General features: G+C 35.4%; 1 protein-coding gene across 6 annotated transcripts in view; it reads right to left on the reverse strand.

Moving 5' to 3' along the window:
- The window catches only part of LOC126823326 (rho family-interacting cell polarization regulator 2), a 106472-nt gene that overhangs the window by 38753 nt on the left and 42185 nt on the right, over window positions 1-25534 (reverse strand). For 5 of the 6 annotated variants that reach the window (XM_050552098.2, XM_050552096.2, XM_050552091.2 and 2 more), the window contains one exon: window positions 23727-23786. Coding sequence is in view for 5 of the 6 variants with exons in the window: in XM_050552096.2 (XP_050408053.1) it covers window positions 23727-23786 (60 nt within the window). In the remaining variant the exon portion in view is untranslated. Of the gene's footprint in view, window positions 1-15757; window positions 15938-23726; window positions 23787-25534 lie in introns of those variants that run through there. The other variant, XM_050552095.2, reaches the window with a different exon arrangement.

Consider the following 25534-nt stretch of genomic DNA (forward strand, 5'->3'; position numbering starts at 1 on the left):
TCATTCAGATGGGATGGAAAACTGAGGTCCTGTGTACACATTGGTGTGCACGTAAAAGATCCCCTGGAACAGTAGGACGTTAGACCCAATTTCATTTCATTTCTTCTTAATTCGACGAACAGTAGGACATTAAACCCCATATCATTCTTAATTGAACCACTTTTATTTTGCTGACAGTGATTTTTAGGTATGATTTCTCTTGTAACATTAAATGTAGGATTGCTCTCTTAAAAGTGCACCACACATAAACGAACAGAAACCCCTGTCTTCGGTGCCGAACAGTAGAACCTTAAACCCCTTTTCATTTTCAGGTCCTACTGTTCTGCTCCAACTGGGCTAATGAAGTGGGGCATACGCCATACAGTGTGCTATGAGGGAAATTTTTCCCAGACAATGGGATCTTTTACATACAGCCAAAGTGTCCATGTGACCTCATTTATTTGTCCCATCCAAACAACTGGACGGTTTTCCTTGTCAGGCCCTCCGTCCTGCACCACTGACAAGGGAAACCATGCAGGAAAAAAACACATTTCAAACAGAAACTAATAATACATAGCCTGGGACAAGACAAACAACACATGGATATTGCAACCAAACAAAAAACAACACTACTATTAAATTACCGGGATCAGAGCCCTGGGGTGCTGGTCATAAATCACCAGGTAAATTAGTCTCTTATTCACTAGTTACCAGCAGATGTGACAATACCCTACATTTTGTTTAAATCTTAAAACAACAAATAGAAGAGGTGGTCTTAATCCGTCTATTACATATTATTACATGTACTAAGTCAGACATGGATAAACATTATTATAACATTCTCTGTTTACAGTGGACATGGTTTGTTTATCGTGATGTACAATAAATAAATAAATAAATCCTCACACTACAAAAATCAAACAAATATTACCTAGTATTATAAACAATCAACAAACAGATCTATTGGTGAAGTTAGATTTTATTGATGTTTTGACCTACAAGGAGAAATAGTCGTGGGAGTAAAGATGACATTACGACTTACTCGTATTTTAAATTCCATAACTGTCATGGAGTCTTTTTTTGTAAATGTCAATGTCCCATTCAAGCAACTGCACATGGTTCCATCCCGCATCACTGACCAGGAATTAAATGAAATGAAATGGGGGTTAACATCCTACTGTTCTGCTCCATCAGGGCTAATCAAGTGTGCTATGAGGAGAATTTTGCCCAGGCAGCAAGGCCACTATCAAGGGTTCTTTGACATGCACACACGTGTGTACACGGAACACTGGTTTGTTATGCCATCCGAACAAATAGATACTGTTCCATCCTGGATGGAATGAAATAAAATGTAATTTGATTTAATAACTACTGGTCTGCCCCATCCAGGTTAAGATGATATATGCCAGTATATACATGGAAAATAAGCTTTTTGTCCCATTCCAACAACTAGACAATGCTCCATACAGCACCACTGATAAGGAGAAAAGCTGTGATACAAATTGAAATGCTGTGTTCCCATTAGAAGGGCTTTTTATCATTCCACTTTTTTGGTCCCAAATGTATGAATGAATTGGGATTTAAGTCCTACGTTTCTGAACATCATGTGAGGTAGTATTGGACGGAGAGCCTGGCAAGGGGCAACATATAGTCATTCGGATGGGATTAAAAAAACTGAGGTCTCATGTACACATTGATAGTTGAACTTCAAAATAAGAGTAGGCCCTTGCTGTCTGAGCAAAATTTCCCTCATAGCACACTGTATGGTGTATGCTTGTTTATTAGCCCAGTAAGACGTTAAACGCCATTTCATTTCATTTCATTTTTTGCATTTTTCACATTATCTATTTTTGAACTATTATAGTAAGAACAGTCAGCTCTTTATTTAAATTTTATATAACGCATCTATAATGTCTCAACACAATACTTTGGTCATTTGAATTAAGACTAACACATGATAATTGTTTATTTCTATGGTTACGTGATCAATACAAGATGGGATGATTTTGCCCAGGCGGCAACATGGAAGATGTTGCTTTACACAATCATAATCTACCACATTCCTAAAGCAATGACCACACATTTTACTACAACATCTAGACGTTGCAACACTACTTTGCATTTTCCGAACTTATAGCTACGTTATCTCCCTTTACTGGAGAAACATGAACAGTAGCGTACAATCAGAGGTTGTGACACGAACACACTCAAATCAAACATGGCGACCTCCACAAAAACCTTGACATTTAACGAACCTTGAACTTTGCAACTCGATTATGACAGGTAGACATTTTAGCTGGAAAGCAGGAGAATTGATATTCGCGATGATCGAGGAATCTGATAGGCTCTCGAGCTGGGTCCGTAGCCAATCGAAATCAGTGCCGAAATATGCAGCGTATTACGTGAAGGGCTTGATAAGATGTACAGAGTTATGGCGAGATCAAACCTTCAGTTGAAGATGAATCTATCGTAGCTGATAAAAGGTAGATTGTACATTGATGAAATTCACCAACAATGATGAGACCCAAAGATTATAAAGGAAAAAAAAAATCTGCACAAAATATACAAACATTTGAAGCCATCTTTTGTTTTTCATTCAAAGAATTGTAAATAATACAAAATAAACAATCCGTATCTTGCGAGAAATCTCGATGTGCAATCGAAGTGCATTGATGTTTGGATACGAGAGCTGTGTCACACAATGCTGCAGCTGTTTGCAAATTTACTTAGTTGATTTTTTAACAAAAATGAAGAAGGCTGTTCATTAAATTCGTTCACAAACGACATCCATTGTTCTGTTCTGTTGTTATAGTTTAGGTCAAGTTAACGTTAATTGCAGAAATAAATCTCCTACTCTTAAAGATGCATTATGCCAGAGCTAAATCTGTCTATTGCAGGTCTTTCTTTTGGCTACAAATGTTATATAAAGTATTATTTAGACATTTATTCACATGACAAGCCTGTAATCAACTCTCAATTAACAAGTAATAAATAAAAGTCATCCTCAATTGAAATATCATCAATAAGCCTGTCGCCATTTTGTTGTGGGTGAACAGAAATGATAGTGATTTGTTAAATTTAATCAAATTTTAAATAATCAACTAGAGTACATATTAGTATTTTTAACTACAGGGGTTTTCTGTGGGTCCTCCTCGTTTCCTCTCCCTACTAAAGACCCTACGCGCAAGCAAATTATTGAAATAAAATTGAACCATCTGTTACTCCCAAAATGACCTAGTTTGTGTCAAGTGGACGTTTAACCCCATTTCTCTTTTTCTCTTTCATTGAGTCTGTCCCTATTTCAAGGAATAGGGGTACCTGCCTACTCTCTCTCTCTCTCATATTAGCATGGATGTCATCAGAAATTTGATATTTTAGTGACATATGCATCATTACTACCACAGCATTCATTATTCATAAAACTCAGTTTTTATAAGTAGTGAAAGATCTTAGGGAATCATTTATTAAGGTCATCAGGAATATCAGAAAATGGTTGAATCATGAATAAATAAAATTTGACCTTAGAAAGAAATTATTATATTAAATATTTATAGTTGTTATCGCTGGCAGCGCTATAGATAATTACTCCTGTTAAGTCGATCTAAGCTAGTTAAAGTCACTGCATGATCATCATTTAAAATTTTCCAAGACTACTGAAATCTCACTCAAATTGATTATTTAACATTTAATTAAGAAAACAAAATAAAAACAAGCCCATCAAATAAAGTTCAGTAAATATTTAACTTTCTTGGCCCAACTCTTGGTTAGTGTGTGGGAAAGAAATGGGGTTTAACATCCACTCAACACGAACTAGGTCATTTCAGGACTAACATATTGTTCAATTTTATTTTCTGAATTTTCTTGTGCATAGGGGTCTTTAGGTGTGCAAGGAAACCAGAGGACCCAGAGTAAACCCACTCGGTTAGACAGGCGACCCTACTCTTTGTCACAAGCTTACAAGCAGCCACATTATTCAATGACAGGCCTTATGATCTAAAGTGCACATGTTAAACCATTCAGCCACCCAGCCCCCTATGAAAAAGAAAAAAGAGAGAGAGAAATGGGGTTTAACGTCCACTCGACACAAACTAGGTCATTTCGGGACTAACATATGGTTTAATTTTTTTATTTCAATAATTCGCTTGCGCATAGGGGTCTTTAGCAGTGGGAGGAAACCGGAGGACCCTACTACTTGTCACGTACAACCGGGAAAAATGAAAAAAAAAAGAAAGGAATAGCGCTATGGACAACACTATGGTAAGTTTGATAAATATCTATTTCAAATTACACAAACACTTCATAACATTGATTAGTCCTTTGGATGGGACAAAAAAAAAAAATTGGCCCACCTTTGTCCTCATTCCTCATTGCAATTCGTTTCAAAGAACAGTCATAATTTCAGCAAGAGTAGGTGGTAATACAGCTGTTCAAGCAAAATTTTTCGTCATAGCACAATGTAAGGCGTATAAGGGGCTGAAAAGTAACCCTTACACCCTATTTCATTTGCTTCAAATTATTCTGTCATGTCTGTAACATTCTAATAAACATGTCACATTATTTAATCAATAAAAACAAACGTTGAGTCAACATCATAAAATAATGAATAGGTTAATTGTTATCAAAAACAAAACATTTTTAAAATTCTCCAAAGTAGGGCACTCGTAAAACATAAATATTTAAGCAATCCTGTAGGACAACATTTCAACATAATAATCCGCAAAAAGAAAATGTCCACCAAATTTCATCACAGAAACGAGCCGCTATGAAGATCCACAAAAAAACAAAACGGTCAGCCTTGTCAATACGCAGGTTCATCAAACTTTGAAACATAGCACACATATCAAATACTCTACTCCCTCCATCAAAAATATCACAAACGTCCATTTTGAAAGACGTACTCTTCTACAAAATATTTTTGTTACCTGTAACAACAAACACTTCTGGCTTCAACAACTGCGTCTGCTAAAAAATATTCCGTCAAAAACACAGCTCCCAAAAATGTTGTAGCAAAGTCGGATTTCTGATGATATCCAGAAACAAACGTTTCTAAACTGGCAAGACGGCTTTTTGAGGGAGTCACACAAATTTACATGCCTTCCTTGAGACCCGTTATTACCTCCAAGTCCCGAAGACACAACAAGAAATGCAACTGGAAATTCCTCAACATTGTAAAACAGAGTATTTGTAAACGATAGAACATTGTACAAATATTATTCTCTGGCACAACAGTCCAATCAAATTGTTTTAAGAGTAGGATCTGCAAATGCAACTGAGCATTATATAGAAATAAGAAAAATTTGTGGTTTCATCAGTTCGTTGTTGCCAGTAGACGGCGACATTCCAATCGAGCAGATCTATTGTATTTGGATCAGTATTTAAACAACTGCAGCATGTTCAAAATTCGTCAACTCGACTTCCTACAAAATGAGATGAAATGGAGCTTACTTTACTGCACTGACTGGGCTAATCAAGACGGGCAGTGTACTATTAACCCGTTAAGTGCATAGGTCGTTATATAACATCCTGGACAACTGCCACTCACTGTGTGTAGGGCGTAATATAACGCACTGGAGGTATTTTCCCCAACCTATTCTTAGAACATAGTACATAGTTCTTCGTCACTTCGTCAAATTAATTACACAATAGGAGGTAGTTAACGTTTTAAAAACGTCACGCTTAATGCGTTAAGGAAATTGTCAGGAAAGTATGGCCTACTATACATAATTGTTTCAAATTCTATCTGTTAAGGGTTCTTTTATGTGCACACCATTGTGTACATGGAACCTCAGGATTTTTTTTTCTGTACTCGCCAGATCTTCCATCTTCCACCACTGACTAGGGTAAACCACATTGGAACTTTCTCTGAAATTATTGGGAGAGAATCCAAGACCTTCTGGCTAGTGAGACACCCCAGTTCTATTTCTTCCCTCAACGAAAGAAACCACATCTTTATATGATGCTCATGTTATAGCCTTGTTGCTGAATTTTATAGTTTTTGCAAATTATAAAACTAGCAAGTTTTACGCAGAATACAGATTAAAAAATCAAACAAATCTAAATGAGAAGTAACTAGTGAACATCTTTTTCTATGTCTATTCAACACCAACTAGGTCATTTTTGGACTAACACATGGTACAATAACTTGATTGTGCATAGGGATTTGAAGAAAATCAACAAGTTTGGGCAGGTAACCCTAATCCTGATCAAGCATGGGATCAATAACAGGTCTTATGATCCAAAGCACACTTGTTAAGACCATTCGATCAGTTGCATTAAAAGTTTTTTTTGTTTTTTTCATTCTGGATAGCGTATGCGGGACAAGTTTGCATAAACTAAAAGTAGTGCAGATAGCACAGTCTTCGAATTCTGAAAAGACAACATTTTTCTGATAAATTCAAGAACTTGGAGTTTGACATTTTGCCAACAGATCAATTTAATCCATAGCTATTTGGTGATCACCTTTTTTTTCTCTGCCATCTCACATGATTGAAAAAGGTGAATCAAACACTTTTAGCAAAATATTTCAAAGGTCCCACATTTAAGATTTCATCAGTGCTCACCAAGTGACTTGGCCAACTATTGTATCAATTGTGACTGCGTAACAAAATGATTTTTTTTTTGGTCAAATCTTAGTGCTATAAACCCATCACAGATTTTCACGAAGTTCCTGACTCTGACCAATTATATCTTATACAGAACTTTCATTCCATTCGGTTTCACTGACACTTATTATTTTATATTTATTTTCTTCTAATGTTGATCTATTAAACTGACAGATTGGGCAACAAAATGGTGACTTTGTCTGTATTAACATGGAAATGAAATGGGATTTAATGTCCAACCTTTCTGCATCAAGTGGGTTAATGAAGTCGGACTCACGCCATACAATGTGTTATGAGACAACCTACACTTATTTCAATTCCAACTGTTCTTTAACGTGCACGCCGATGTATACACTGGACGTCATCCAAAGGACACTGTCCTTGTCAGGCCCTCCGTCCTGCACTAAGGACACAACCTCCTGGTGAGCAAGATAGTGTTGTATTCGCTGAGCCACCATGGCTTATATCGGTGTAACAGTGGCACCCGAGAGGTTATATTCAACACTCTTAAACAATTAAAATTAATTTATGTAATTTTATTACAATTATATCCGTTGACTGACATACTCTAAGGTCCGTTTTTGATATACGGGTCTTTGTAGACTACATAGAAATCATCTCATTACATTTGTGTAAGACCGGCTTTCAAACAGGGAAAATGAAAGCAAAAACACATACATCGAATATAGGACTAATTCATGCATTTCACCACGAGTTTTTCAAATACACCCTCCCACATCATCTAGGAATCTGGGCGGCGATTGTTAACCTGTTGTGCCATTCCAAGTTCCAAACAAAAGATACCAAAACATACCTTCTTCCATTTTAGATATATTGTACCAAACAGCTAACCTTGAAACACATCATCAGTATTAGAAAACAAAAACAAAACTTTATAACACTTGTTTCTCAACCTACTCAAAGGTCAACAATGTCTAATTCATTTGTTTCAGGTCAATTGTTGCAAAAACTTTATTTCTTTTATCTAATTTGACAGTTAAGTCGACAATATAAAAAAACTGTAAGAAATTAACTACTTTGGTGGTGTATTTTTTAAATATTGCCTTTTTGTTATTTTACTACCATATATAAATAATTTATAAGTTGACTTTACAAAAAATAACTATTTTGGGGTTATAAAGTCATATTTGTTTTTCGCTAAAGATGTTTTCGTAAAATATTTAAACTTGGTTTTCGTAAAGACATGTTATTTGAGGGGTTGTGTAATCCCTTGCAAACTACAATATTGTAATAGAAGAATTTCTAAACAGAATGTCAGTCTGAAAATGGTTAATTTCTGTTCACTATATACAAGAGAGAGAGAAATGGGGTTTAACACATGGTTCAATTTTATTTCAATAATCGCTTTTGCGTAAGGGTCTTTAACAGTGGGAGGAAACCAAAGGACCCGGAGAAAACCCACGCGGTTGGACAGGCAACAATACTCCTTGTCACATAAAAACGGGGAATCGAAACCCCGCCAGTTGACTCAAAGACATGCCTTATGATACATGCTAACCATTCGGCCATCCACAATTAAGATCAGTGATTTGGAGCAGCAGCAACTCTTTGATTTTGATCAATTTAAGATATTGAACTGATTTGATTACTGATCACATGATTTGTTTTGTCAGCTGGTCTAGTAATTTCAGTTTTATTTTCGTCTCAACTTTGTTACGTAACAAAATGAGTTATAACGTAACATTTATTTTATCTACAGACGTAAAATATTCAGATTGCCATCCCACAAAACAAACTAACATATGAAATCCAATGAAACTGATTCAAATTGGGTTCCTTTTATAAACACAACATTCCATTCTATATAAAAAGATTTATCCTCAATGTAATTAAAACATGTACATGAAATACTGAAATAAAACAACAAAATAAAATTGGTTTTGTATAGAAAACATGGAAATACTCTCTAATTACTATTTATATATAGTAACAACTATTTGTTTTGCAGAAATTAATTCGTTTATATACACATTTTAGAACTGTGCCTTTTTTTCCACAATATTTTTTACCTGTGAGATTCTTACTGTGCACCGCATTGCACACATGAAAATAACCATATTCTACCTTCTTTGATATACATTTAGTAATTGAACATATTTTATAGATATACAATTACTGAGTTTAATACTAAGCGACCTTTCGACGAGGATACGTAATATCGAAACGTCGCTTAGTATTAAACTCAGTAATTGTATATCTATAAAATTGTGTTCTAGTCTAAATAGTGGCCGGACACTGATGCTGAACCTTATTAAACTATAAATGGGAAACAAGGTGGAATGAATGGCAACACTCCCTTGAGAGAGTGAGAGAGAGAGAGAGAGAGAGAGCAACACTCCCTTAAAAGAGAGAGAGAGAGAGAGAGAGAGAGAGAGAGACCCCTATGCGCAAGCGAATTATTGAAATAAAATCAAACCATGTGTTAGTCCCGAAATGACCTAGTTTGTGTCAAGTGGACGTTAAACCCCATTTTCCTCTCTGATTTTGTACTTATTTTCCTCTCTCTCTGATTTCGTACTGCTGTTAAGCACGGATTTTTAAATATCTAATCTATAAATGAATAGACTTACAATTTACTATATTTTAGTCCCATTTTTTTCCCTACCTTTCTAATCTGTGGAAATCACATTAAAAAAAATTCAGATTCACATGTTCGTATATTTTAGTCCATAGTGGGCCGACACTACATCCCAGTCAATTCCTTTCAATTAATGAACCAGTTTTACAAGTTACTAGAAGCTAAGAGTACAGATGAACCAAAATACCTTGTAACAATATTTTTCATTCTTTTGAGGTAAAAAGTCACTTGAACGGTTTTAAACATCAACCACAAATTCAACAAAACCTAACTAAATCAAAAAACAACATATTTTAGTGGTTGCAAAAAAAAAAAAAAAAAAAATGTTTTGTTGACATTCTTTTACTTGTTGACATTCCGCCATATTGACAATAGTAATTAAAGTTTCTAAAAAAAACCTTCTCATTTCACTTTGCTATGTAAATTTCAGGTACATTTATTGAAAGCCAGGACATGACTGAAGCTGCAGTATATAAACATTTAGTCTCTCATAGTCACGATTACATTTAATTATTTCTCCCGTCCTCGGTGGAATTTAATTAAATCGCTTGTTGGTGCATTAATGAGTCTATATACAAACCAGAATAATTTGTCTTCAACAATCGGTCTATACCAATGGATCTTTGAAATATGGGTAGGTGAGCAACGTGGGACTAACACGTGGTATATCAATGTTTCATTATTTAGGGCGTGGTTTCCCCTTGTGTGGTGCAAGATGGATTGCCTGACAAGGACAGCTATCTAGTTGTAAGGATGGGTTGAAAAACTGAGGTCCTGTGTACACATTGAAGTGCACATAAAAGAAACCCCCGCAAAATTTCCCCCAAACACACTATATGGCATAAACCTGTCGTCATTACCCCAGTGAGAGCAGAAAAGTAGGACGTTAACTCCATTTCAATTCATTTCATTATTTAGGATGTACATGTACGTATGCATGGGATTTAAAGTGGGTGGAAATAGCAGAAAACCTCTAAACCCACAAGGTCAGGAAGGACTCAGGTGAGCTACTACCAGGCCCGTAGCCAACTTGTTGGCTACGGAGGGGCAGTGAAGTTTAATAGGGGGGGGGGGGCCGGGCTTCCATCCTCTTTACTAAGATTTATTAATCACAAAATCTACCAAAGTGCCCTTAGGGTCCTTACCAAAGAATCACAAATTCCTAGGATTTGAAAGCATTTTGTTAAAGAGCTACTTAAGTCAAAGTATTATTAATTATCTTTGCCTCAATTATTTTCTAAGATGTAAACTACAACCTAGAGCCATTGAAAAATCAAGTTTGTTTTTGTATTAGTCATAACCCTTGTTAAAGAAAACAACCAGATCTAGCATGGCCCCGGGGTAAGGCTTAAATATATCTAGGCCAAATATATCTGACATGACTCAAGGCTGTTGTTTTAATTAAATCCAACATCATCTTAGGTCAGGATAATATACTCGTAACAAACTACAAATACCTTGCAGCGTCATTTGCATTAAATATTTACAGTTTTTATCGCTGGCAGCGTTATAGATAATTACTCCTGTTAAACATACATTATGCAAGAGCTAAATCTGCCTAGTACAGGTCTTTCTTTAGGTCTGAAATGTTATCTAAATTATTTATTAGACATTAATTAACTTATCCAGACCATAATCAACTCTCGACCACTAGCATGCGATGTTTATTGGATTAGTTCCGATTTTCTGCTTGACTTAACCATTCATGATTAAATCATGAAATGGATAATCAAGACTATGTTTTTTATCGTTCCGACTTTAGTAATGATGATCAAGGCTAGGCCGAAATTTTAATCGCTAAAATGTCGGTTCAGAGTGGATCAATTTGACTGCAATTTTCAGCAAATTCCCTTTACATTATCTAGTTTTTAACTATTATACTGAGAACTGCCAGCTCTTTATCTAATCTCCCATAATGTATCTTTAAGTCAATCTAAGCTAGTGAAAGTCAATGCATGATCGCTGTTTGCATTGGCCAAGCTCCTTGTCAGTCAGTGATGCAGGGCAGAGGGCCTGACAAGGACAGCTGTCTTGTCGTTCGGATGGGACGAAAAAAAAAAAAGAGGTCCCGTGTACACATCGGTGTGTAAGTTAAAGATCACTTGACAGTTGGAATTCAAAATAAAAGTAGGCCATAGTGCCGCTGTCAGGGCAAAATTTCCCTCATGGCACACTGTATGGCGTATGGTACAGAAATGTAGGATGTTAAACACAATTTTATTTCATTAGACAGACTGGTGCCAAAATGTAGAATATTAAACACCATTTTATTTGATTTCTACAGGTAGAACAGCAGATCAATATCTTATTCTCTCTCATCTCTTACCTGTAATTGTTTCATCAATAAAATATAATCAGTGTCAGGTGAGTTCTCCAATTAAACAACGCCATGCATCGTTAATTGATATTTCTTACTGTACATTTTAAACTTGTTGAATCAGGTGGGTTCTCCAATTAATGAACGCCATGCATCGTTAATTGATATTTCTTACTATATGTTTTAAACTGGTTAATCATAGCTACTATATCTATGTGTTTTAAACTGGTTGATCAAAGCTACTATATCTATGTGTTTTAAACTGATTGATCAAAGCTACTATTTCTTATCAAATAAATACAAATTGTTGCCATGGTATTTAATCATTGGACTGGAAATATACAAAACACTGTTCAATCAATCTGATTAAGCTGAGAAAAAATAAGATATTGTCTGAAAAATGTCAGTGACGACCAGTCACCTTCGAGAGTTAATAAAAACCACTGTAAAATGTTGCTTCCATTGACACTTGTTGAATAGCCTATGATCAATAATAGACTTGAGTACATTTTATCACGGACAAAGTTCTGATAGATTGGAAATTGTTATTAATAATTTAATTATGCAAATGACGATAAGCAGCCTTTATGATGTAATTATCAATTGTATTTTATTTATTTTTTTATTGCATAGTCTGTATATATTTGTCAACTATCCACATATTTATATCATTTGTTTGATAAAGAAAAGTCAATGAAGAGAAATGAAATGGGGTTTAACGTCCAACTGTTCTACTTCGACTGATGAGGATACGCCATACAGTGTGCTATGAGGGAAATTTTGTCCGGACAATGACACTACGGTCTACTCTTATATCAAATTCCAAAAGCCAAGGGATCTTTTACATGCTCACCAATTGTGTAAATAGGACCTCGGTTTTCCGACCTTTCCGGACGACTAGAATCCTAAGCTAAATTTGCCTAGTGCAGGTCTATCTTTTGGCCTTAAATAGTATATAAATTATTAATTAGACATTTTATTAACTATTAACATGACAAGAACATAATGAATTCTCAATGCTCTCGAATGGCTCCGATTTTAAGTAGATTAGAACAGTTTGGCCATTTAATGATTTAATTTAAAAATTGAGAAGTGAGGCTAAGACATGAATGACCAGTATGGTGGTTACGATCAATGTACACATCTTGTCAAAACTACAACCTTTGATAATTTTGGTCCAAATAAAGTAATTTGAATGAAATTTTCAATATATTCATTGTGCTTTATCTATTTCTTTAACTATTATATTGAGAACCGCCAGCTCTTTATCTAAATCTTAAATTGTACCTTGTGTTAATATGTTTAATTTCTAACCAAATATCTGTCAAAGATGATGTAATAATCCCTGTTAGTAATACAAGTGTGAACTGTTGATTTAAATGCATGGCAGCCATTACATCAAATATTTCAAGTAGGATTAATACTGGTGAACATTGTAACAACATTGAATGGAGATTTTATTCCAACTGCCAAAACAAACATAATTATTATATACCGTATACAACCAAATTAGGGTCTCCAAGTTTCGACAAGATCAGGGATTTGGTAATTAAACGGGGTTTAACGTTCTACTGTCCTGCTCTGACTGGTCTAATGAAAACGGACTTGCGCCATACAGTGTGCAATGAGGGACATTTTGCCTGGACAGTGGTGCTACAGCCTGCTATTATATCGAATTCCAACTGCTATAGGATCTTTTATGTGAACAGCAATGTATACACGGGACCTTGGGTTTTTTTTTTTTGTCCCATCCAAACGACTAGACAACTGTCCTTGTCAGGCCCTCCATCCTGCACTACTGACAAGGGGAAAACCACGTCGGAAAAAATTTGGTACATAAGGAGAGTGATTCCTTTCACTGAGTAGGACAACATTCTAAGTATTATATTTGAAATTTTTCCTGGACAGTAGCGCTACACACGGGCTTGGTTTTTAGTCCCATCTAAATGAATATACATTGTCCCATGCCAGGGCCTCCATTTTGCCCCACTGTCAAGGAAAAACACGCCAGAAAATCCCAATGAACTTCCTCTGCCAACTTCAATATCGAACACAAGACCTCCAGGTTAGCGAGCCAACGTCATATTCACTGAACCCCTGTGGCTTCCATATTATATTTTAAACAATTACCCTGTGACTTTTGACCCTTTGTCCAGAGGCAAATCAACTGAAGCTTAAGCTCATCCTGAAGGGGGCTCCAAATGCAACTTCAGGCCACATTGCTTAAAATGTTTAGGTTTATTGTACCGGTGGGACACTTCTACATTGAGAGAGAGAAAGAGAGACAGAGAAAGAGACCGAGAGAGAGAGAGAAATGGGGTTTAAGTCCACTTGACACAAACTAGCTCATTTCAGGACTAACACATGGTTCAATTTCAATAATTTACTTGCGTGTAGGGGTCTTTAGCAGTGGGAGGAAATCAGAGGACACAGAGAAAACCCACGAGGTTGGACAGGCGACAATACTCCTTGTCATGGGAAATGGAATGAAATAAAATTAAGTATAACGTCTTACTTTTCTGGACCAACTGGGCTAATGAAGACGGACATAGAATAGGGATGTTAAGGAGCCAATAACTACTGTACTATAACTGGAGGTTCTGGTAATATCCAAGGTAGAATCAGAATCCCTCTCTCTCCTTTTTTTCAAATTCATGCAAATAAAATACAATTCGCTTATCCTTGAAAAATATATTACCAACGAAACAGCCCTTTAACCATCTTGAAAATATAATGTCATTTAATTGCTTGAGAAAATTACAAATAAAATTCTTTAACTGATTCAAGATGTTTAATTCAAATATCAAGTCCAGAAAATTTATCTTTTGATATTCAGCTCGAGATATTGCATGTTGAAATCTCATGCTGTTGACACATGGTCGAGATGAAAGCCTAATCTAAGTAAAGATTAAAATTAAATAAAATTGTACGACGATTAAATATGCGCAACCAGGTTAGTTATATTTATTAAAGGCAGAACCCAACGTACATGTAATATTGTTCAGTGGAGGAAAAAAATATGTGGAGTAGTTGTTGAAACCAGCGTTTGGTGTTGAAGTGTTTTCAATCAAAAGTTTCTTGTAATGTCGGCGAGAAAGTGAGATGTCATGGCAATTAAATTGCAAAAGTACTTTGTTTATTTTGTGATTGAGTCAAATGAGAAGTGGTATCAGGTTCTAGAATGAGTAAAAATACTATGTGAACTGTTCAAATGGTAAACATACTATGTGAACTATTCAAATGAGAAGTGATACCAGGTATTCTTGTAATAATCATACTATGTGAACTCCTCCAATGAGAAGTTGTATTACATACTCTAGGAGTAAGGCATACTATGGGATCTCTTAAAATGACAAGTGGTATTGGGTGTTCTATAAAGAAGAGTAAGCCTACTATGTGAACTCCTCAAATATAACATGGTATCAGGTGTTCCCATCAGTTTTATAGAAGCTGGAAAATATGCGGTACTGGCCTAATTAGAGGATGCAAAATCAAACGCAAATGATGTTTACTAATGGAAATATTAACCATGACGTAACAAAACAGGCCAGCAGTGAGGCTGATGTCCCACCAGCTCAATCCCAAAATATATAGAATGACACTCATTAATTACTTGCACATTTATCTTTTGATAAAACATTAAGCAATCACACTGCTTATCACTACTTATCCTGAGCAGAAAATGCTCATAATGTCACTTATAATCATGTCCAATGCATTGACAGGGGGTCATGTTGGCGAAGTGGGTAAGACGCTGGCTCGCTAGCCTGGAGGTCGGGTGTTCGATCCCTGCATTGGCCGAGAAAGTTCATCCAGATTTTCCGGCATGGTTCCCCCTTGTCAGTGATGAAGGACAGAGGGCCTGACAAGGACAGCTGTCTAGTTATTTGGATGGGACGAAAAACTGAGGTCCCATGTACACATTGGTGCGTACATAAAAGATCCCTTGACAGTTGGAATTTGATATAAGAGTAGGCTGTAGTGCCGCTGTCCGGGCAAAATTTCCTTCATAGCACACTATATGGCGTATGCCCGTCTTCATTAGCCCAGTTCGGAGCAGAACAGTAGGACGTTAAACCCCATTTCATTTGATTTTACCAACTACACATGAGAAGGATATATTGAACATTCTACCTCAATTAAAAGAGTTGTTGTGTCTGAAATCGATGATTCCATTATAACAGTGCACAAATTTCTCTAAAAGGTGGGAAAACTTAGAAAATAATTTGTAGATGCAACCTAAGACTATAAATTACCTACCAGGATAATGAACTCGTTTTTTTAGCGTCGTAAATCCCATCCCGTTAAACGATCTAATCCGTAAAATCCTCACATTCCTCACGCTTCCTCCAAACTGTTCCGGATTCCTAGATTCTCTTTCAAGTTCTTTCTTACACGATTTTCCTCTTTCTAATAACATGATGGATTCTCTGGATTTATATTTCAGTTGAATTAAAAAATTAATTTATTCAAACAAAAACTTAAATATCCATTTTTCGTCAATTTTTATCAACGATAATTGAGTTTTGAACCTTTCCAATCAAGAGTTAATTGAAATCTCCTAAATTGTCTCCTGAATTGTTGTGAATATCACTTCGATGAAAGTCGACGTTAAATAAAGCTATTTCACACACTTCTAAATTGTTCTAGATTTCAGACCAAAAAACAAAACAAAACAGAATAATATCGCTAATTTAAATCCTTAAACTTTCTTGAATTATACAAATTTAAATTCATCCATTGGTTGGTCCATATTTTAATATTCAAAATATTTTATAACTGTTTCCACAAAAACACTATTAAATTTGCCAAGTTTTTGTCAAGTATTTTTGGAGACTTCAACTTCAGATATTTTTATCTATTGAAACTTCTTCATTGTTTTTATATAAACACTATTAAACTTTCCACATAAACAATAAGTTTAACGTCACAACTTATCTGCACTTCAAAGTATGCGAAGATTTCAAAAATACATAAATCCTAAAATGGTACCTTTATGAAAAGAAAAATCCTCGAATTTCAATCTTCATATTTTGATCAAAAAAGTTTGAGGCAAAAAGTATTTGAAGATCTCACAAAAAACACTGATTTAATATCCCAGATCAAAATCCTTTAATTTTCAACGATTCAAGCGTAGAAATCAATCCAAAATGTCTGTCTCTTTTTTTGAGAAGATATTTGGAAGACAATATATCCTGTCAATTTCTGAAAATCAGGAACTAAACATCAGAAACTTTGAAATTAATTGTTGTTCTTTTCTTAACTTTCCACAGTTGTCAACTAAAAAATATTCCAATATGCCTCTCTTTCCTCAAGACAAATGCAAATTTGCAAATTTTTTTCCGAAGAAAACTGTTTAGATCATTCTCTAGTTAAGAAAGGCAAATAAGATTAACAGTTGTCTGACAGAAAACAAAATGTGTTGTCCGAACCTCCTAGTTGAAAGTTTAGCGTCTAACTGAGAAGAATATGGCCGATTGTCAAGCTGGGTATTAAGTAAGACCGATCTGTTGTTGTGGGGGATGTGGGTTCACTTTATACAAGCTTCTAGTGTGAAACTCATGTGTACATGTCCGTGAACAGTCCAGATTTATTTGTTGACAGAACAGACTTGTGTACCGTACAGTTGGTAATAATTGTACAAGCCATGATTCTGTGAAGACTTGTCTAGTGTAGAGTTTGTAATAAACGAACCCTTTATTACTAAGTCATAGACGCAATTTGCTGATCTATGCAGCTTGTAACAAACCCTGGATTCTGCTAATAAACTAACAAACTTTGATTCGTGAAGCACTAAGCTCCTACATGTAACAAACCCTTCATTCTGCTAATAAACTAACAAACCCTCGATTCTTGAAATAAGCTTCTAATAAACCCTGGATTCTGGAATCAAAAGTCTTCTAAAAACAAACTTGATTCTTGAAGCATGAAGTCTTCTAATAAACCTTTGATTCTTGAAGGGTTACAGATAACTCTACAAAATCAAAATAACCCGTGCCAGATAGTGTCCCGGTTTGAATTCTAGCCCATTAAAATGGCCGGTCATTAAGTTTTCATGGGCAACAAGATGATGTCAGCAGATTTATTGACTACCAGCAGCATAGATTTATGAAATTTCAATTCCACATTTCTTTGTAAATATTGAAAGTAATTGAACCGTTTTTGGGCTGATATTGTTATTAGAAATTCATCTTTCACAATATTGTAGTTTGCAAGTGATTTCAATTCCTTAAAATAGTGCATCAGGACTTAAATGTATGTAATATTATACGAAAAATGAAATTGTAATTATATGGAAAATAAAATGTGGTTTTAGGTCCTCCTTCTCTGAGAGAGAGAGAGAGAGAGAGAGAGAGATTCATCTTTCACAATTTTGTAGTTTGCAAGTGATTTCAATTCCTTAAAATAGTGCATCAGGACTTTAATGTATGTAATTATATGAAAAATGAATTGTAATTATATGGAAAATAAAATGTGGTTTTAGGTCCTACTTCTCTGAGAGAGAGAGAGAGAGAGAGAGAGAGAGAGAGAGAGAGAGATAGAGCTTCTTACTTTTCTGCTTCAACTGAGCTAGAGTGAAGACAGGAATTAGAAATACATCCTACATTCAAAATCTGAAAAAAGATGCGTCTTCATTGTTAGCAGAAAGTTAAGAATGTCAGGAATAACTTTAATAGGTCTTGTCATTCTTACCAAACCTGCCCAATATGGGAAAGAATTTTTGTCTACTTAACAAAAATCTATGCAGTATGGCATGTTAACTCCTTTTTTAAAATAGCAATTACAAAATCAAGAGGGTTAAAATTGGCCGTTAAATTTTATCAATACAATTAAAAGTTGTTTTTGGCAGATGGACAGATCAGCAGACGGACAGTGGTGGCACAGTTGTTGTGTAACTTGGATTAAATAACATTGATTTCTTGAAACACCCATAGATATCTAAAATTCTGTTCCCGATGTCAAAAGGAATTGATTGATAAGGCATTTGTGAATCACTTGTCTTCATCTCCCTGCCCAAGTTTTCAGAATATTTACTTCTTCCCTGATTTTTTCTAATTGTCCATTTGAGTCTGATGTATGTGAAGATCTTACAACAAAATTTTTTTTTCTTGTTTTCTTGATTAGAGAATTTGGCTCTAACAGTTACAATCTGTCAGCTTAAATCAAATTCTATGCGCTCGACAATTTAAGATACAACTAACCAGTTTCCGAGTGTTGTATTTATTACACGAACATTGTTGACAAATCCAAAATGGTGTATAGAGAGAGAGAGAGAGAGAGAGAGAGAAATGGGGTTTAACGTCCACTCAACACAAACTAGGTCATTTCGGTACTAACATATGGTTTAATTTTATTTCAATAATTCGCTTGCGCGTAGGGGTCTTTAGCAGTGGGAGGAAACCGGAGGACCGGAGAAAAACCCACGAGGTTGGACAGCCGACCCTACTCCTTGTCACGTACAACCGGGGATTCGAAACCACGCCAGTCGACTCATGACAGACTTTATGATACAGCGCGCACAACCTAACCATTCAGCCATCTGACCCCACAAAATGGAGTATAATGAAATGGAATTATAAAGTCCTATTGTTCTGCACCGACTGAAGGACTAATGAACACGAACATGGCTACTTTTATCGAAATGGAGTGCAACATTTATAAATACCAAATTGTTTTAAAGCTGAAATGAACGAATGAATATTATTCGGTTGATAAAGATGAGATTCCTCATCGAAACATCACTTATTATTAAACTCAGTAATTGTGTATCCACAAAATTGTACCTTGTGTTAATATGTTCAATTACCAAACGCCAATCAAAGAAGAATGAAATGGGGTTTAACATCCTACCTTTCTGCTCCAACTGGGCTAATGAAGATGGTCAGATACCATACAGTGAGCTATGAGGGCAATTTTGCCTGGACAGTGGTGGTTCCGCTTATTTACTGAACAATAATATACTATATTGAAAGTCATTTTAAAAGCCTTCACAACAATTTTTATTGAATTTAACCTCAAATATCTAATAATTCTAAACATCGACAAAAAAAAAACCTGATCTAGTGGTCAGTGATTTCAAAATTTACCCAAAACTGATGGCATCAAGATGTGAACATCTGGCACAGGTAGGACGGAAAGTGTTATAGACATACGAACTAAAACACCTGTATTATTGTTTAAAGGGGGATAATCCTAAAACAAACACGGAATACCTCGCAAGACATGATTACGGATTATCCTCTTTAGGTACAATAGAAACACTTTTCTTTAAAGCCTCAACAACATAGAGATACTTTCTATTTCTAGGCAAATATATTTACGACCATTTGTGTAGCAGAATCTGTCACTAGTTGTCCTGGCTAGGCCATACGAAAAAAATGTTTTTCTGGTACTCAGAGAATCTGAGGGAAGTTTTTGTTTTTGATTCTTAATTTTGTCATTTGTAAATGACTTCTCATAAACATGACATTTTTAACAGAATTACTTTCTGTAACCATAGGAAAATCTTTTCATGCTGTCATTAAGGAGACTTTTTTTTACATTTTACTTTGTAAAATAAAGACAGGTCGTACAGCCATGTTACACAAGGGCAGGAGTATCTCAGAAACAGAAGATATTTTTAACATGGCCTTATTATCATCCTTTTAAATATGTACTTCCTCAAACACAATAATTCAACTTTTCAACCCTCTTAACATATTTTTATCAAAAAGCCAAGCCTGGACATACATGTAAGGCACCCATCATAGACATTGTCAAGTACAAATTATTCCACAATGTATACAAGCTTGGACTTAAGATACCTGTCATAGACATTATCAGATACAAATTGTTCCTCAATGTATACATGTATACAAGCCTGGACATAAGGCATCTGTCATAGACTTTGTCAAGTAAAAATTATTCCACAACATGTCTGAACATAAGGCACCGGTCACAGACATTATCAGACACAAATTATTACACAAGGTATATATATATTTATGAAAGGTACCTTGTGTACAGACTTGCAAAAAGTATATGATATATTATTTGTATTTACTATGAAAAAAGAATACTGATGACAATAAACAAACAATCAATTAAATTTTACGAAAATAATTTGAGAGATTATGAATCACTTGTGAACTACAATATTGGGAACGTCCAAAACTCCAGGCAGTATTTACTAAAATATGATGAATAGAAAATATAAGTGCATTCAAAATCCCACAAAAAGCATTCCTCGGGATCAAAGTAGAATTTGTCTATTTACAGCAATTCTTTCTCCTACAAACCCCACCCCTTTTGCAGGGCAATTTATGTTGACTTTTGATCTAAATATATAGTGTTTGAATTTACTATGTCATATTTTGAAACTGTGCGCATGTGTAATTGGTAAAAAGGAATGAAATGAAATGGGGTTTAACGACCTACTGTTCTGCTCCAACTGGGCTAATAAAGACAGACATACGCCATGTAGTATGCTTTGAGGGAAATTTTGCCTGGAGAGCGGCACTATGGCCTACATATATTCCGAATTCCAACTGATAAGGGTTTTTTTTTACATGCACGCCAATGTGTACACGGGACCTTGGTTTTCGTCTCTCCGTCCTACACCAATGACAAGGGGGAACCACACTAGCATATCCCACTAAACTTTCTCAGCCAATGCAGGGATCGAACACAGGACTTCCAGGTTAACGAGTCAACGTTCTACCAACAGAGCCACCGTGGCTCCCAATGTGTAATTGGTATATTATGTCATATGATGTTTTCTATACCCATGTGTTGTTGGTATATTATGTTATATATTGATACTATACCCATGTGTAGTTGGTATATTATGTTACATGTTGATACTATACCCATGTGTAGTTGGTATATTATGTTACATGTTGATACTATACCCATGTGTAGTTGGTATATTATGTTACATGTTGATACTGGACCCATGTGTAGTGGGTATATTATGTTACAAGTTGATACTATGCCCATGTGTAGTTGGTATATTATGTTATATGTTGATACTGTATAGTTGGTATAATATGTTATATTGATACTGTGCCAATGTGTAGTGGGTATATTATGATATATGTTGATACTGTACCCATGTGTTGTTGGTATATTTTGTTTATAATTTGTTTCAAACTGTGATATATAATGATATTAGTATTTGTTCATACTATGATTTTTATCCAATAAACCCAACACCTGTTGATAGTATTTATAATGTAATAATAATATTTCTACTAGTTTACATATTGATTGATATATATATTACAACTGGTTCAAGTTGCAATGTAACATATGGTGGTTGTATAAGCTAAATAAGGTCACAGCATCATTTCCATTAATAGCAAACATACTGAGAATATCACTGTAATACACGTCCCTGTTGATATTAAAACTTAGAATAGTACTCAAGTTTGTCCTACATTTGGCAACTAATTATTTAACATTAATTAATATTATGGGCCATTTATAGTCTACAATAACTTGAGAAATGACTGATATATATATATATATATATATATATATATATATATATATACTATTCAAAAAAAGTAGGGGATATTTGATTTTTAAGTGTTATTAAAGTCACCTAATGAAACTGACGAAGAAACAAATGACAAAATGAAATGAAGTTCACATTCATCGATTTATTCCAAATGATCGTTAGACTAAGTAAGGCACAGACTGACCATTATAAGGGTAAAATGATACCCGGGGTCAAACAGCAAAGTTACCACAGCATCACAACCAAGTCAGTAACGGGTAAATCCTCCTCTGTTTGCCAAACAAGCATTGATCCGACGTGGCATACTCCTAATGAGACGTCTAAGGTCATTTTGGTCCAGATTGTCCCATTCCTGTTGCAACGCAGCAGCAAGTTCTTGGAAATTGGCAGGACGTTGTTGACGTTGACGTAACCTCTGTCCAAGCATGTCCCAGACATGCTCGATGGGGGAGAGGTCGGGACTCAGTGCTGGCCAAGGTAATGTGGTGATGTTCTGTTGTTGGAGGTAACCTGTAACGATCCTGGCCCTGTGACATCTTGCATTGTCATCCTGGAAGATGAAACGGCGGCCATGACGTCGTGCGAACGGCACAACATGGACTGCCAAGATGTTGTCCCGGTAGTACTGGCCTGTAACACGCCCTGCAACAACATGTAAAGCCGTTCTTCCAGCAACAGTGATGCCTCCCCACACCATAACAGAAACACCCCCAAATCGATCATGTCTGATGACGTTAACATCTTGGAAGCGCTCGTTTCGACGACGCCACACCCTCCTACGTCTGTCCAAAAAATCAACAGTGAACCTTGACTCATCTGAAAACATCACATTGCTCCAGCGTCGATTATCACAGTGTTGACGATCCCTACACCAACGACGTCTTGCCTGAATGGGATGGTCTCTCAAACAAGGAATCACGCGAGGACGTCGGGCGCGAAGGTGACCCCTATGCAGTCAATTCCGAATCGTCTGGCCACTCACTCTCACACCAGTGTCTGTTTGAAGACGAGCGCTGATCTGATTTGCTGTGATGACACGATTTCTCAAGGCCAAGGTACGGATAAATCGATCCTGGGCTTGAGTTGTCGCCCTTGGTCGACCTGAGCGTGGTCTGTCGTGTACAGATTGTGTATCACGGTATCTGGACCATAGCCTGCTTATGACAGACTGAGAAACATTCATCGTCCGCGCCACAACCGCTTGTGTTGTGCCGATCTGTAGCATGCCAAGGGCACGTAACCTTTCATTTTGGGTAAGCCGACGCATATCAAAATTTGTTTTCTGGTCACTAAAACAATTAAACTGATGTTTCCACCCTGGAATTTAATGCCACAATGACTGTAACATTCAAAGTCAGAGTCGTGCAAATCTTGGGTTGGACCCCCATGATGATCCCAAGCATCACCTGCATTCCATGCGGTAGCTATTGGTGCGTTTGGGCGTCACATGTAACTGGAAATGTTTCTTCTGTTAGGTTCTATAGTGACTTTTTTCGTAGTCATTTGCATATTTTAGTATTATGCCCCCAAAATCAAATATCCCCTACTTTTTTTGAATAGTATATATATATATATATATATATACCTATAGAGTTGAAAATCATTCCAGTATACAGTACTCTGCTTCAAGTTACATGTATCTATCGATAAAAGCTGTAAATTAATTTATACCACAATGCTAGTTTCTGTCAAAAGCTCAAATAATGACAATAAATGAAGAAAACTTACGATTTGTGGGTCGACCATTTTGTTTTCTGTCCAGAGACAGACCATATTTGTGGCTAGTACCTGTAAATAGATTAAAATGTGATTAAATTCGAGTGATTGTTTCACACTTGTGTATAACACAGGTACTATCAGGTAAACAGATCTCATTCCTTATTTTACATATATAGGTTGCCAGGCAACGAAATATACGCTCACAGCAGCCAAATGGTAAAAGCAATCCACAAAGGTTGTCCAATATTTCTGCTGTTTCAAATAACAGGATATGTTACCTAGTAACGGAATATACACAGCAGCTAAGTCGTTCAAGCAGTACACAAAGTATGTTGCATATTTCTTCTATTGCTTGGTAATAAGAGCATTTACAAGAGTATGAACACATGAAGTAATTATCAGAAATAATTCAAATTTGATTGGTTTCTAGTTCTTACTAATGTTAGACTAATGTACCAGTAATCTGATGACCAAAATCAACAGGCTTCATCATCTGATGAAATACAAACCATGTATCAATTTGAACTCAATCAGTTGATTACTTTACCCTACGGAGAGTACACAATATTAATCAGTGATCACGGGCCATAACTCCAAAATTTGACCTACCAACATCAACTTTATAACAGGAGTTGGGATCGTGAAAACAATTTTGTTTTAAATGCTAGCCTAAAAGCGTTTGTTTTTAAAATGATATATATTCAAATGATTTATCTATTATTATACAAGGAGGATATGTAATTTAAGCAACAGCAAAATTTAAGGAAGAACATCTGTTACACAAGTCTATATTACACCATATATTACACAGTACACAAGTCTATATTATACCATATATTACACAGTACACAAGTCTATAGTATACCATATTACACAGTACACAAGTCTATATTACACCATACACAAGTCTATATTATACCATATATTACACAGTACACAAGTCTATATTATACCATATATTACACAGTACACAAGTTTATATTATACCATATATTACACAGTACACATGTCTATAGTATACCATATTACACAAGTCTTTAAGTACACCATATATTACACAGTAAATAATTCTATAGAATACAATTCCTATATTACTGTTGAATACTGAGCAACATTTTAAAAAGACTCGGAAATCAGAAGATGCTCAATTAAGACAGTTAGCTTATGATTTGATGTATATCAGAATGAAGAAGTAAAAGTGGTTGATATTTTTTAAACTGATAGTTTTATTTCTATTTTTTTTATGTTCATATATATAGAGAGATTAAAGTATTACTATGTTTATAATAGACAAATACATTTAAAAAAATTAAAAATACCTCCAGTTAAAATAATCGCAACCACACAGTATAGCCATAATTTAAGAGAGAAATCAAGTAATTTTTACAAATGACAAGCAAATATCAAATACAAACACAAGACACAACCATCAAGATACCGAGTCTTTCAGGTATACCAAAATCTGAGTCAAATTTATTTTCAATGAAATCCAGACCCGAGTTCACAAAGCACTTAAGTTAAGAACTTACTCAAAATTGTTTGCCTTATTCTAACCAAAATATAGTCTTTTATAAAACGTTTGTTGTTTTAATGTATTAAATACATCAATAAGAAACTATGTGAAAAGTTTTGTGTTTCTGGATCAAAGATATTTCAAATAAACAGTGATTGAAAGTTGAGTAAATTCTTAACTTAAATCTGAGAGTGGTTTGTGAACTCGGGACCCATAAATGATTAAATCTGAGTCTGAGAAAATTTCTATTAACAACTACTAAGATCCATAAAAATATTCTGAACGGTTTATGAGATATATTTGA

Source organism: Patella vulgata, chromosome 6, assembly GCF_932274485.2.
Source record: "Patella vulgata chromosome 6, xgPatVulg1.2, whole genome shotgun sequence".
Classification (NCBI taxonomy): Eukaryota; Metazoa; Mollusca; class Gastropoda; family Patellidae; genus Patella; species Patella vulgata.